This window comes from Anabrus simplex, chromosome X, assembly GCF_040414725.1.
Source record: "Anabrus simplex isolate iqAnaSimp1 chromosome X, ASM4041472v1, whole genome shotgun sequence".
Lineage (NCBI taxonomy): Eukaryota > Metazoa > Arthropoda > Insecta > Orthoptera > Tettigoniidae > Anabrus > Anabrus simplex.
In genome coordinates, this window is record NC_090279.1 from 89,168,733 (window position 1) to 89,181,846 (window position 13,114).

A 13,114-nucleotide genomic window follows, 5' to 3' on the forward strand; every position below is an offset into this window, starting at 1 on the left:
GTGAGGGAGCATGGCAACGTTTCGTCCTTTCACTCGAAGAGACAGGGTCATGGCGAAGCACAGGGAGATCAGAGACGAACAAAGCAGAGAAAATATAATACCGTTCAGCGAAGCACCATTGGAGTACTGAATCACACGACACTTGACTTGCTTCAGGGATGGTTGTAGATATGAAAACACTTCTATACACAAGAAAGACTAAGAAAAGAAACGCGCCCGTTCCCAGTTACCGCCATCTTGAAACTACCGAACTCGATTGTGATTGGCAGTAGGAAATGTGCCCTGCCATTATCAACAAAACTTCCCCAATTTCTACCTCACATCTGAAGCAACGTATTGAACCGTTGCCATGCACCAAACATAAATATGCCAGGCTAAGCCGGTGAGCGCGTGGTACGTTCGGTCAAAAATGGGCGTAAAACCAAACTAACTTCCTAAGAAGCAAATACCAATGGTATATGAATGGTAAATAGTATTATTTAGTGTGAATAAGAGCAAATGCCGGAGTAAAATAGATTTATTAACTAAGCACATGATAGAAATTAAACGAAATCAAATACATAAAATAATAAAAATGTGACTCAAATTGACATTCAAAATAACGAATTGCAAATTACAAATTACAAAATTAAAAATTACAAATTACGAAATCACAAGCATATGCCGAGCACATCAGAAATAATTACAAGTCATTACACAAAAGTTTATCGGAACAAATGCCGAACAAATGAAAAACTCATGAATAAAATTTAAATCTTGGCATGATCTGCACCTTTCATTAGACCGACGCCGTTAAGTGAGAATGCCGATATCCCCTAAGGGGTTGTAATTACGATCGTCCAATAAGCTGTTCCTAGGCAAAAGGAAATCACGCCAGTTTCAATCCATTATATACACATATTTACACATACAATAAATTAATTACAAACGGTCCATCTATTATATACACATATTTATATATACAATTAATTACAAATGGTACATCTAGTGGTACTAATCTTATATACTACACTGCATCTAATTACAGACCGTTCTGTCGCAAGTGGATCAGCACTAAGGCTGGCTTCCCTTGAAAATATTAACTTCGGGGTAAATTTAAAATACAAATCATTTACTAAACGCTGGCCTAACACATGGACAACAAGCAAGAACATAACACATGACAAAATAAAACAAACAATAATTCTTAAAAATTATATAGACAAAATCACAGGATCGCTGTAAATAAAGCATACAGGGTAAACAATTCTTTATAATGGAAGTCACGAAATGCATGACTTAGTCCAGGCTTTTGCTGCATAAATATCTGTATTGAGAATGTTCTCGTCTAGTGAAATGGTACATTTCTCCCAATTAGCCTTCCTAAAATGATATCTTCTTCGAAAAGGAACTCAGATTCTAACGATTTAAAATAAGGCGTACAGAACTGAAAAGAGGCCACAGAACTAGTTGCAAATAGAGGATTGTGTTGGCGGTTAGTAAATTCACAGAGGGTCACAGACTGAATAGTGAAAGGCATAAAAGTCTGTAATGAAAATGTATGTATTAAAAGGAACTGTTTGCCGTCAGATTGCTGCATATATCTGGCATTTAACAGAACGATGAGGGATTGCTTACCCCACTAATTTCGCTAATAACTGCGATATGTCTCAGATACTGTAAGGTAATATCTGGATTGTATCCATGCCTCCATTTCACACTGTTGAATTATGCTGGAAGTTTGTTATCATCCAGTAGAATTAGATCACACGAATATGCCCATTCTACCCTAACCTCTCCGCTTTTGTCGGTACCTGGGTAGCCCCATGTGGTATTATGACTGTTGAAATTACCAAACACAAAGTTCACATATTTATGCTGGAAGACTCCACAAATCTAAATACAGTACTTGGTGGCTTATTAATTGAGCTCTACTCTGAGAGTGTCAATATCATCACAGGAGAGGATCTCGATGTCAGATGGCACTGAGGGTGTTCAACCACTAAACGCATGCCCTTGATTTTTGAACGGCGAAGATTCTAGTCTCGGTGAGTTCCCTGAATGCATATTAATAGAGTGTGGAGAAAATTGCGGAGGTATTTCATTTAGGTTCTCTTTCAGATTCTTAGAGTTAAGTCTCTAACAGAAATAAAATAATAACAATGCAAAATATTATGCAAACTTACGTAAAATAAACCAGTAAATCCATACAAACGGAGGACGACGATGAGCAGAAAATGGGAGTTGATAAGATTAAAATAAGATCCGTGTATTTCACTAACTTCTACAACGTAGTCCGGTGTATTATGCTATGTGTACGGCTGAATTGACTTTTTATTATTTTAGTAGAAATTTATCACAGCTTCAACTACTAAAGTTTGTGCTGAGAAGACATGAGCCGAAATTTTACGATGCTTGCGAGTGTTACATGTGTCACTGTGTTATAACAGAAGTTTCGTCATCTTTTTCTTGAGGATGGGTGGTTAAATTTAGTGCAATTCTCATCTAATTTGTTCAGACGTAATGAAGAATACGTTTGTAGTAGAGCAGTGAAATTTAGAGGAACTGTAAATACGTCAATATGAATGTCAATAATTATAATATTATTTATTTATTTATTTATTTATTTGGCGTATGGCTACATCACGAAAAACAATTAATATTTAAAATAATTATCTCATACTAATAACAATAATAATAACAATAATAACTGAATCCATCATGCTAGTAAACTGAAGACAGGGGAGAGTTCGATTTAATCTCTCTCTGCAGTATAACTAACGTATTTAGCATTAAAGATTGCCTCAAGACATTTTCTGACAAGCCAGTTATTGATGAAATTCATATAAAATATTTGGCTTTCGCATATGGTCTAGTTATTCTATCCAACAATAGGCAAGAATGAATTCAGTCCCTGGAAAAACTCAATACTCAATCACTTTGGCAAAATTCCTCGGGTAATTAATTTCAAATACCGTATTTACGCGAATAATCCCCACCGTCGTATAATACTCGCACCCCAATTTTGGGAAGGATCATTTTGATAAAAATGAAGTGAAATAAAGTTCTTTCATCAAACCGGTAACGTAGACATAAACAAACATTTCGTATCACTCCTTAAATTTAACCTGGTTGTTACGTAAATATGAACATGACGGATAGTAGCTACTTTGCCTGAACATACTTGAGATGATAAACATGCATTATCCATGTTATAAAATATATTTGACATGGCAATTAGCAAGTAGGCTTTTTTATGTGACAGGTATTTCATTAATCTGAACTTGCAATAGGCTCGATTCGCTGTAGATCGAAGATTCTTTTTCTCTTGCATCACTAGAATCCTCTCCAAAATAACTTAAAAGTACCTCACACTCCACGTCAAAAACACTTCTCACACGCGCATTCCTTTTAGTCCGACAGTAACACGACCAGTGGGAGATACTTCTTTTCGTGCTGTGTGAACACTAGATACAGACACCGAATTCGTTTGCTACTTTTGCGATACAGTAAAACATCGTTGATTCGAAGTCGTAGGGACGCAAACATGTTACTTCGAATTACGTGACTTCGAATTAACCGCTAACTCGTAATTCAGAAATGCCAACACTTGCCGCGTCACAAAGTATTTTAAAACCCGTTACTGCAAGCAATTAACAATGATTTACAGTTTAAAACTTTCAAATGCCATGGAAAAACTATTTCCAAAATGAATCCAACAAGTCGCATTTACAGTATTCAAATAATCCACTTGGAAAACTCAATGGTAAACATAACCTCGTGGCACGAAGGAAAAAATATTCAAGGACGAGAAGAAATCTACGCTGGCTCACCTCCGCCCTCAGTATGTGCTTTATTCTTTGGATTACTGTACTGAGGACCTTTTTGATGCCCTGTACTTGCACGGAAAGTACCCGATGCCCTTAAAACATCATGGCATATCGAACATACCTATGCCGACGGGAGGAAGTAGGAAGCATCTCGTTTCCGTCTGCATTGCAACACAGGACAGTGACTCTCTGTCCTTGTACGATTTCCCGCCATGGCACTTCTGTCGTAATGTCAACACTTTCCGCGTCACAAAGTATTCTATGACCCATTAATGAATGCAATCACCTTCATTCACAGTTTGAACCTCTTAAATGCCATGAAAAGAGCTATTTCCGAAAAGTATCCAACGAAGTGCTTTTACATTATTCAAGTAAAGGACTTGGATAAATCACTGGCAAACATAATCACATACAACGAAAAAAACTGAAAGACGAGGACAAAATTATACTGATACCCTGTGCAAATGCCTTATTTTTTGGATAACAGTACTGTTTGCATTGTAGATGTGTGTTACTTGCACGAAAACATCGTGAGGAAGTCTCTCCCTTCCGTACGCATTGCAATACAATACAGTGACCCCATCTCGTTTAAAACCGTAAGTCCGTTTGATCTCGGCATTTAAAAAGTGCAGTTTTATCGGCATTGACAATATTGTTCGGTGCGTTCGAATTGATTATAATTATGAGCCACGCTTTTTCGCCAACTGTCGGCATCGCTAGTCTTCGCAGATTCTGTATCTCTGCACACTGCCTGTTACATGATATTGTAGGCGTTCCTAAAACGCTGAATACAAACGAATTACATTTTCACTCAAACCTAGCAACTATGAAACACACTACAGACACACTGAAGCGAGTCAATGTGCGGTAAGCCACCTTAACACGTTTCGTAAGACGTCCTATCGTGACGACAACGAGAAAATTTCAATTTAAATTACGATACATAGGAAAATACTACTTTAAAACTATAAAGGCAGTTTTAAATTAAATGTCTGAATGTTTTCTATTTAAATATACGGACAGTTTTCTTCCATCTGCGGTTACAAAAAGCATAACGACACCCAACATTACGTGAACAGGAGCGTTTTGCCAACCTTGACGCAAATAAAACCCATACCCCAATTTCGTGCAATATTTTAAAAAATTTGTAAGGATTATTCGCGTAAATACGGTACTTGGAGAAATAATCCAACCATCTGCATTAAACAGAGGGAGATTTCTACATTAAATGTAGGCCATAGAATCACGTGGATAATGTAAAACAATAAATCAATATCCCGGGATGATAAATTAAAATATAACAGCGTAATTAAGCGTGAAGCATTACACACGTCAGAAATCATGATCATTAGAGAAAGATCACTGTCTAAAATAATCGAAAAATAAGAAAGAGAAATCCTCAGGGAAATCTTTGGCCCAGTATGCATAGGAGTGTGGATGAATTGGAGGTCTCCGGAATTATAGTAACATACTGAGAAAATATCAGATACAATTGGAAAATGGCGATTGAAATTTAATGGCTATATTTAAAATGGATGATGAAAGACTCACTAAAAAGGTATTTAAGTACGCCTCCTCACTAAAAGTCGAGAATAACTGGATAATCTAAAATGAAATGTCCTTCAAGAAATCAGCATACCAGATGACATTATATGGGACACGCCTAGCTTTAGAACGTTGGTGAACAAACAATTTTGTTAAACACCCAAGATGAGAACACCTCTGCATGGACGGAAGAACGGATGAAAAACACAGCGAGGGAAGAGAAGATAGCACACTCATCTGCAAAATAGGTACAGTCGCGCTCCTTAGTTGGGCTCAACATTTTGAAATAATAACAATAAGTGATGGAATGAGTAATAGTTACTATCGGTGTTGTATGCTTTGTTTGGAGGTGATAGCACGGGGTTCGGAATAGTGAGGTTTGGGGTCGATGTTGAAGTCGGTGTCACATGTGTCTGGAGTATTGTATTTCCAAGTGAAGTGAGAAAATTCGTAACTGTCCACAACTGTCGGTGGTTGATATGTTCTATTTGTCCATGTAGCTATGAAACCATGCGACTCAGTTAGTGAGACATGTTCCTAGTAGATACTCCGAGAAAATAGTGTATAATGACGAGATTTCTTTGTAAAGAAAGGCCCGAGGGGAAAATCGCCAGGACTGAATGTTTTTAAATATGGCAAGATCCATGGTTTCAACATTGAATAGGATCCTATATCCGGAGGGATCCTTTGTTCACCTAATAACTCCATTAATACCAGTGAAACACATATCACATTCCACAGATCCCTTTAGATTTGAATTCATTCGTGATGGCAATAATGTTGATCGATAAATTGTCTGATAATACAAGGATCTGGACGAAAATCTGTGCTGTAGTAAAATGCCATCCGTGGCGAGAGTTGTTTGCTCACTTGTATTTCAGTGGAGAGCAGCAGGTATAAACGTTTTTGACGAGATAACAGGTGTTCACCTTTATATGGGGGGACCCGGTTCAGAAATAGGACGTGTTACAATATTATTGATGTTAAATGGGGAGTTATATGAATTTCAATACTATTAAACAGGCAAATAATAGAGTACATTCTCAGTAACAGTTCCGGGCATTTGACTTTGTATTCCAGTTTCGATATTTCCATAACACAAGTCATATTTCATATTCCCACTGAGCATTTAAATAATTATTTTGGTATCAGAAGAATATCCTCGGATTTTTAGGATTTCCATTTCTTGATATATTCGTAATGCAGTTAGGTGTTAAGGATTGCCGATTGCGTGTCCTCCAGTGGAACGTAGGATGGTGGTTAAAGTGCATGGAAGGGATACTTGTCATTCCTGGGTCATGTTAGGACTATTAAAGGATGTAGCTTGCCAACTGCTCCTAGATGAGAGGCGAATATTCTAGTTTAACACAAAGAGTTGGTACCACATGGTACACCATAAGTTCTAGTAGCACTTTGCAATTAGTCATTGGGCTACCAATGATTTATGGCCATCTTGTTCATAAAGGAGCTGTAACATTTTGTGTGTTTATATTTTAGTAGGACTACATAAGTGGATGTGGTTGAACTCCGTGACCAATAATATTTCAGGGTTATCCATGAGTCGAGTTATTTTTGAGTTTGACTGAACGTTATAATAATATGAAAACAGGATTTGTTTTCACAGCTTTTCATGGATTTATTCCAATCACAGACTTCAACCTGTTGTCTTCGTTTGTGAAATAACTTCATGTATTTAATATAAATAATACTATTTTATGTTGTGTAATATTACGCTATTCATTCACTGGCACTTGAAGTCCTTTTGTTTTGGATTGTCACTTTGGTCATGAGACACGTTTCCTTAACCTTAAACATGAATTTTATTGGATGACCATGATAGCTCAGTGATGTTAGTAGGAGGTTACTCAGATTCAATTGAGGGTCCAGGTAACTCGTCCTATGCCGATGGTCAGATAGTGAACAGCCTAAATTAAGAAAGGACTGGAGATCACTTACTCATATTTAGACGTTCGAGAAATCGGAACCGTAACGCACAGTTGATTTATGGAGCAAAGCAGTTTTCTAGTTAACCACAAAATGGTTTTCTATTAATAGTCCTTCAGGCATTCTTATGTGGTGGATATTAGTTTCATCCTGAAATTCGGTCAGCCACAACGTTATATTAATGTCACTGACCGCAGACCACTGTTTATGGCCATATTTGTAAACACACTAGCCATCATATTTCATGGTTTTCAATTGAATTATCATAGTCGGATTATGTAAGCTTTTAACTTAAGTAAGCAGGCCTTCCCTGATACACGACAGTCATATCTGGAAGTGAAGAAGAGCCGTTACTAGCTCCTGAGACACAAGAGCTAACAATTCATGCTGAGGACCTGGCAAAGCCAAATATCATTTTGACATGACGAAAAGGATTCAGTACTCACTATGTCTTTTCAACACTTGCAACGTTGCGATATAGGAGATGTTTAGTGAATTATTTGAGGTTTCATTAGAGAAGAGCGAGTTGCCAATTCTCTGCCACCCGGTAAATAAAAACGGAGAAACTTTAGCACGAGTATACCGCAGCTCTCGACATACGATTCCTTACCTACAGACGCCTCCTCGAGAACTACGTGATCTTCATGAATAGCAACGGGCACTGAAGTTGAACTTTCAATTTGCATTCAGAACAGGTTGACAGACGCAATATTACCGTACATGAACTGAGGGAGCAGGTACAGTTTTGAGCTACTGATCTACTCATAATTAAAGGAACACACTAGTGACATCTAGGAAGGAGAGTACAGGTATGCTCAGCCTTCAGCAGCAATTTCTTCAATTACATACCCTATAACTTCATTTGGCACTTATTTATTCCCTTGAATTGTATATTCAAACGTTTGAATATTATTTTCCTAATCTTCCAGTCTTTTACCACTTGTCTCTGTCACATGATTCTTCTGTGTTCATACCGATTCCTTCTTCTCGTACCACTTGTCTTTGTCATATGATTCTTCTGTGTTCATCCGGATTACTTCTCCTATCATCTGGACGGCTCCACAATGAGTGTTATTGAGCACACTTCTTCCGAAGGTCCGAAAACAGAAAAAGGACGTCTATGGCAGAGAGCAAGTGGGTGCCGTATATAAGTAATTGACGAGGAGATAACTAATGAAATGTCCTTTACTCCTTTCGCACATGGACCTGGCATTATGTTACCTGAAGTCTGTATATCAGCGAAAATGGCACAATGGGATGGAGCGCTCTCTGATGTACATCATAAGGTGCGCCGAGAAAGTGCCGTTCTGGCTGAAGAACTTATTACTTCTCCGCTGTGTGCGAACGCATGTGCCTGGCTATATCTCCAGAATTGGAGAGGGACTTGTAGAACACTCGTGCAGTAGTTAGTGGGCCGTAAAGCAAACTAACATTATTATTAGATCTCTTGGGGCTTCATACCGGCGTGGCGTGAAGCCCGTGTGCCAAAACACGCAGCAGTGCACCATATCTCTAGTGTGGTTCGCATGTTCATGGTTAAGTTAGACGATTCTCTGAACACTTTATCGCGTTACTGCGAGTGTGCGTTAACTCCCGTGTTCATTCGGATATGAAATTTTTGATAAAGTTTTTGGCTGATGATTTGCCACCGGCATTTCACCAGTGTGGCTTCTTGTCTTTATGCGTTTGCATCCGTATGGAGAGTGCAGTTCTCCCGAAGAAGGGCTTAATACAAATACTGCATTTATGTGGCTTCTTGCCCGTGTGAGTGCGCATGTGACCTGCTAGGTATCCTTTCAGATTGAAGGATAAGCCGGAGACACTGCAACAGTTCTGCTTGTGGCCCGTGTGAGTCCGCATGTGACGTGTTTGGTGGGATTAACTGCTGAGTGACTTGTCACAGAAATTTCACCACGAATCTTATCTCCCGTGAGAGATCGCATGTGATCTGTTAGCACTTTCGGGCTGATGAATTCGCCACAGACAATACCGTAATGCGGCTTGGCGCACCTGTGAGTCCACATGTGATGTGCTAGGTGAAAATTCCTAGTGAATGAGTTGCCACAGACATTGAAGCTGCACGGCGTCTCCCTGTGTGAGTCCGCATGTGAGCGGCTATGCTGCACCTCTGGCTGAAGGATTTGCCGCAGACATTGCAAGAATATTGCTTCCTGTCTGTGTGAGTCGACATATGTTTCGAGAGCGTACTTTTATCGGTGAAACACTTATTACATATATTGCAACAGAATGGCCTCTCGCCAGTGTGAATCCGCATATGACTTGTTAGAATGTCTTTCCTATTAAAGGATACGCCACAGACATTACACACATGTGGTCTGGTGTCTGTGTGGATAGGCAAATGTTTCGAGAGGGTACTTCTGTCGCTGAAACTCCTACCACAGATGATACAGCTGAAAGGCTTCTCGCCAGTGTGAGTCCGCATGTGATTACTTAAAATACCATTCCGCCTGAAAAATTTTCCACAGACATAACAGCAGTATGGCTTCTCGCCTGTGTGAGTTCTAATGTGCTTACAGAGTGCACCTTTTTCAATGAAAAGCTTACCACAGTTATTGCAACAGAAATTCTTCTCGCTAGTATGAATGCACATATGATTTGTTAGACTGACTTTAACGCTGAAGGATTTGCCACAAACATTGCACCAGTATGGTTTCTCGCCTGTGTGAGAACGCAAATGAACTGCTAGTATAGCTTTGGTGCTTAAGGACTTGCCACAGATGTTGCAATAGTAGTGCTCAGTCAGCATTTTCCTCTTTGTAAAGCACTTATGGCAAAATTCGCACACTATGGGCAGGTGTTCCGACAAGCTGCTTCCGCTGTCGACGAGCTTTCCACAGTGATCGCAATTGAAGGGACGATCACCTTTGTGTCTCTTCAGATGTCGCAGGAGGCCCAACTTCCCAGCCTGGACTTCACTGCACACATTGGACTTAAAACAACGGGCTCCGCCTTCTGGAGATAGATGATCTGCGGTGCTCACCTCGGGTCTCAATCTACAGTGACAAATGAAATCCATGTTACCAAAATTTCAACAGCCAACTCCAGTACATCCTTCACACAAGGGAATTGCTACTGTACATTCCATTCACTGATATCCCATTCGGAGAGGTTGTTACTCATGAACATCACATTTCTGAGGTTAATCACCATCTGAGGTCAAATTCGGAGGGTAGTCTAAAACGTCAGAAGCCCTTTTCTCTCGAATCACGATATCACGCGCAAAAAACTTCTGATGATTTAAAAATGTACAAGCTCATAGACAACCTCATTTAAAGAATGCATGAGAAGTGGTCCAGCCTAAAAGGAGAAATACAAGCTCTTTAATGCGGCACACATTTATCTATTGAAATCCGCATTATCTGATCTCCTACATAAAAGAAGGCATATACTTTGGAGTTTTGATCTTGTTCAACCACTCTGCGCTTTGTGGCAGACACGTAACAATTTTTGGAAAAGCCCTTGTTATTGAAGTTGCTTGAGAGAGTCTCAGTGTTGTCGCTAATAATAAAGTTGAGAACACTGTTTGCCGACAGTCAGCAAAATCGGCTGAACTGTGGCTGATCTTTTGTTAATTTTATTTACTTCGCTGCATACATATTGTATTTGTACATTGTTGTCATATCAGTGTAGCATTCTCTTACATCACAGTGTGGTTATTTCTAATTACATAGCTTTGTTGCGCAGTCAGACAGAGCTGATCTGCATAAAGGACCGTAGTTTTATACAAGGAACTCCATACTTACTACCATGTATTATATCACTCTATGTCTCAATTCCTGTCTTTAACAGAGGCCATATGCAACATGGAAACCACTAATCCTGATCAAATCCTTGAAAGGCAGGAATATAACAAGTAGATTATGGCTCATTCCCGAATAATGACACTTTCTTTTCTGCTCCAGATACTGCTGTCATAGACAATATGAAAGGGGCAAAGGATATGGCTTTGGTAGTGTTTTATTACAATGTTCCGATATCCTGAATTTGAACCCAAATGCAAGCTACTATGTATTTGAATATTCTTACAAGTGTTCACCTAACACTACAGCAAGAAGGAGCATCAAAATCAAGGCATGAGCCAAAATTCGAGACGACAGGACATTCAATTTCACTGTAGTGAATATTGTTGCTATGTAAAAGCAGGAATAAGATTCGTTTTGTTTTAGAAGATTATGGACAAAGTGATTATTTTTAGTGGAATGATAACATCGTTGGATACCATCCAAGTCTGTGCCTGTCTCTCCACCGCAGAGTAGTACTACATATTCTAGGAAATAAGAGCGAGAACTAAAAATATCTTGGTTAAAGTTGAGATACGCTTACAACAGGCACATGCGAAAAGTCGATCACGCAGGCCAAATTACATCGCAACATGAAGTGGCACCTCCCAATTCATGCTGCATGCACTGAATTCATATGGCCCAGTCGAATGCATGACTTCCTCACAAGCAATGTAGTGGGCGGCTGCAGCACGTGTTTCTTCTGCACGCTTAGGAGAAAATAACTGGACAAATAAAAGGGCGACAATGATTCCGGATACGACAGACTAAACCTCTTGATCATCACACAAGATACTGATGTTGACACTACTGGACAACAGGAGGGGGGGGGCAGAAAATACGACACTGGATTGTATGTCATACGTTTTGTGGCATATCACGCCAAGCAAATGGTGCAAAATTCCGCGACCATTATTCTTTACGTGATTACATGATTTTTGAGACAAAATATTTATCAGGTTCACAATTAGTATTTCTGAAAAATGGTATTTCATTTTTCACTGATAAATATTCTCCACGAACCAGCTACATTGCTGTAAGATGCGGCACGTCCCAGGTAACAGATACCAGTTCCCCACTAGCCTGCTGGCAGACTTGAGCGAAACATAATAGCTCCCGCGGACCATATAACTACAGTCATTAATGACAATTTTTGCGGAGATGGAGACGTTCGGTACGGAGCAGTTGGCAGAAGAGGTACTCTACCTTTCTGGAAGTTAATGCAGAAAGGAGCGTAGCGTTTTTTCACTAGATGAGCGGCTGCAAATATCGTCTGTTCCCCACGTTCGGAGCGGCAAAACTACTTGCTGTGATTAGTTCTAAGATGCTTCAAGACAAGCAGGCTGTAAAATAACACCGTCACATGGTTGCGGAAATACGTTCCATGGAAACGGAACCAAGGTTAGGTTGTCCTCCGGAAGGGATGCGCGTTGCCAGGGCATAATTTGCATGAAAAGTATGCAAGGTTTAATATCGCACGGGCTGCGACTGCTAAGCAACACTGAACTATTTCTGGATGAAGTAGCAAATTAGCCACAACAACTGAGAGATGGCATATAGGCATCTGTGAGGTGCAGCACAAAGATGGAGTGGAGAAAAGTTATGCGGAATGGAGTGCGGTTACTGACTTATGTACAACGTAAGCCGATGGTGTTGGTACTGTTATGTAAGAAAAATATGACGGTTCACACTCCGAGGTGCAAAAGTACGTATGAAAATCGCTTGATGTAAGTCGTGTACATTGGGAGGAAAAGGAAATTCTAATTTTTCAGTGGAACGCTCTACAAACTGGCCAGGGCACGGAAACCAAAGTTGCCTACTGGGCACTGCCTGATAAGAAGACCGCTGACTATCTTACTATTGTCGGTGATCTGAATGGACGTGTCGGACGGAGGACAGAACACACAGTTCATAGCGTTCATGGATATGGACAGAAGAACGACGATGGCCAAAAAATTCCCGATTATGCAGAAAATGATCATCGCGAAAACACGGTTCAAAAAGCGTGATATTCAA

The 13,114-nt window shown here is 39.6% G+C and overlaps 1 protein-coding gene across 1 annotated transcript in view; it reads right to left on the reverse strand.

Annotated features, from left to right (window-relative positions):
• Positions 1-792: 792 nt before the first annotated feature.
• Positions 793-13,114, reverse strand: part of LOC137503310 (uncharacterized) — a 65,577-nt gene continuing 53,255 nt past the window's right edge. Inside the window, exon 4 of the mRNA XM_068230859.1 lies at positions 793-853. Coding sequence (XP_068086960.1) covers positions 793-853 — 61 coding nt within the window. The remainder of the gene's footprint in view (positions 854-13,114) is intronic.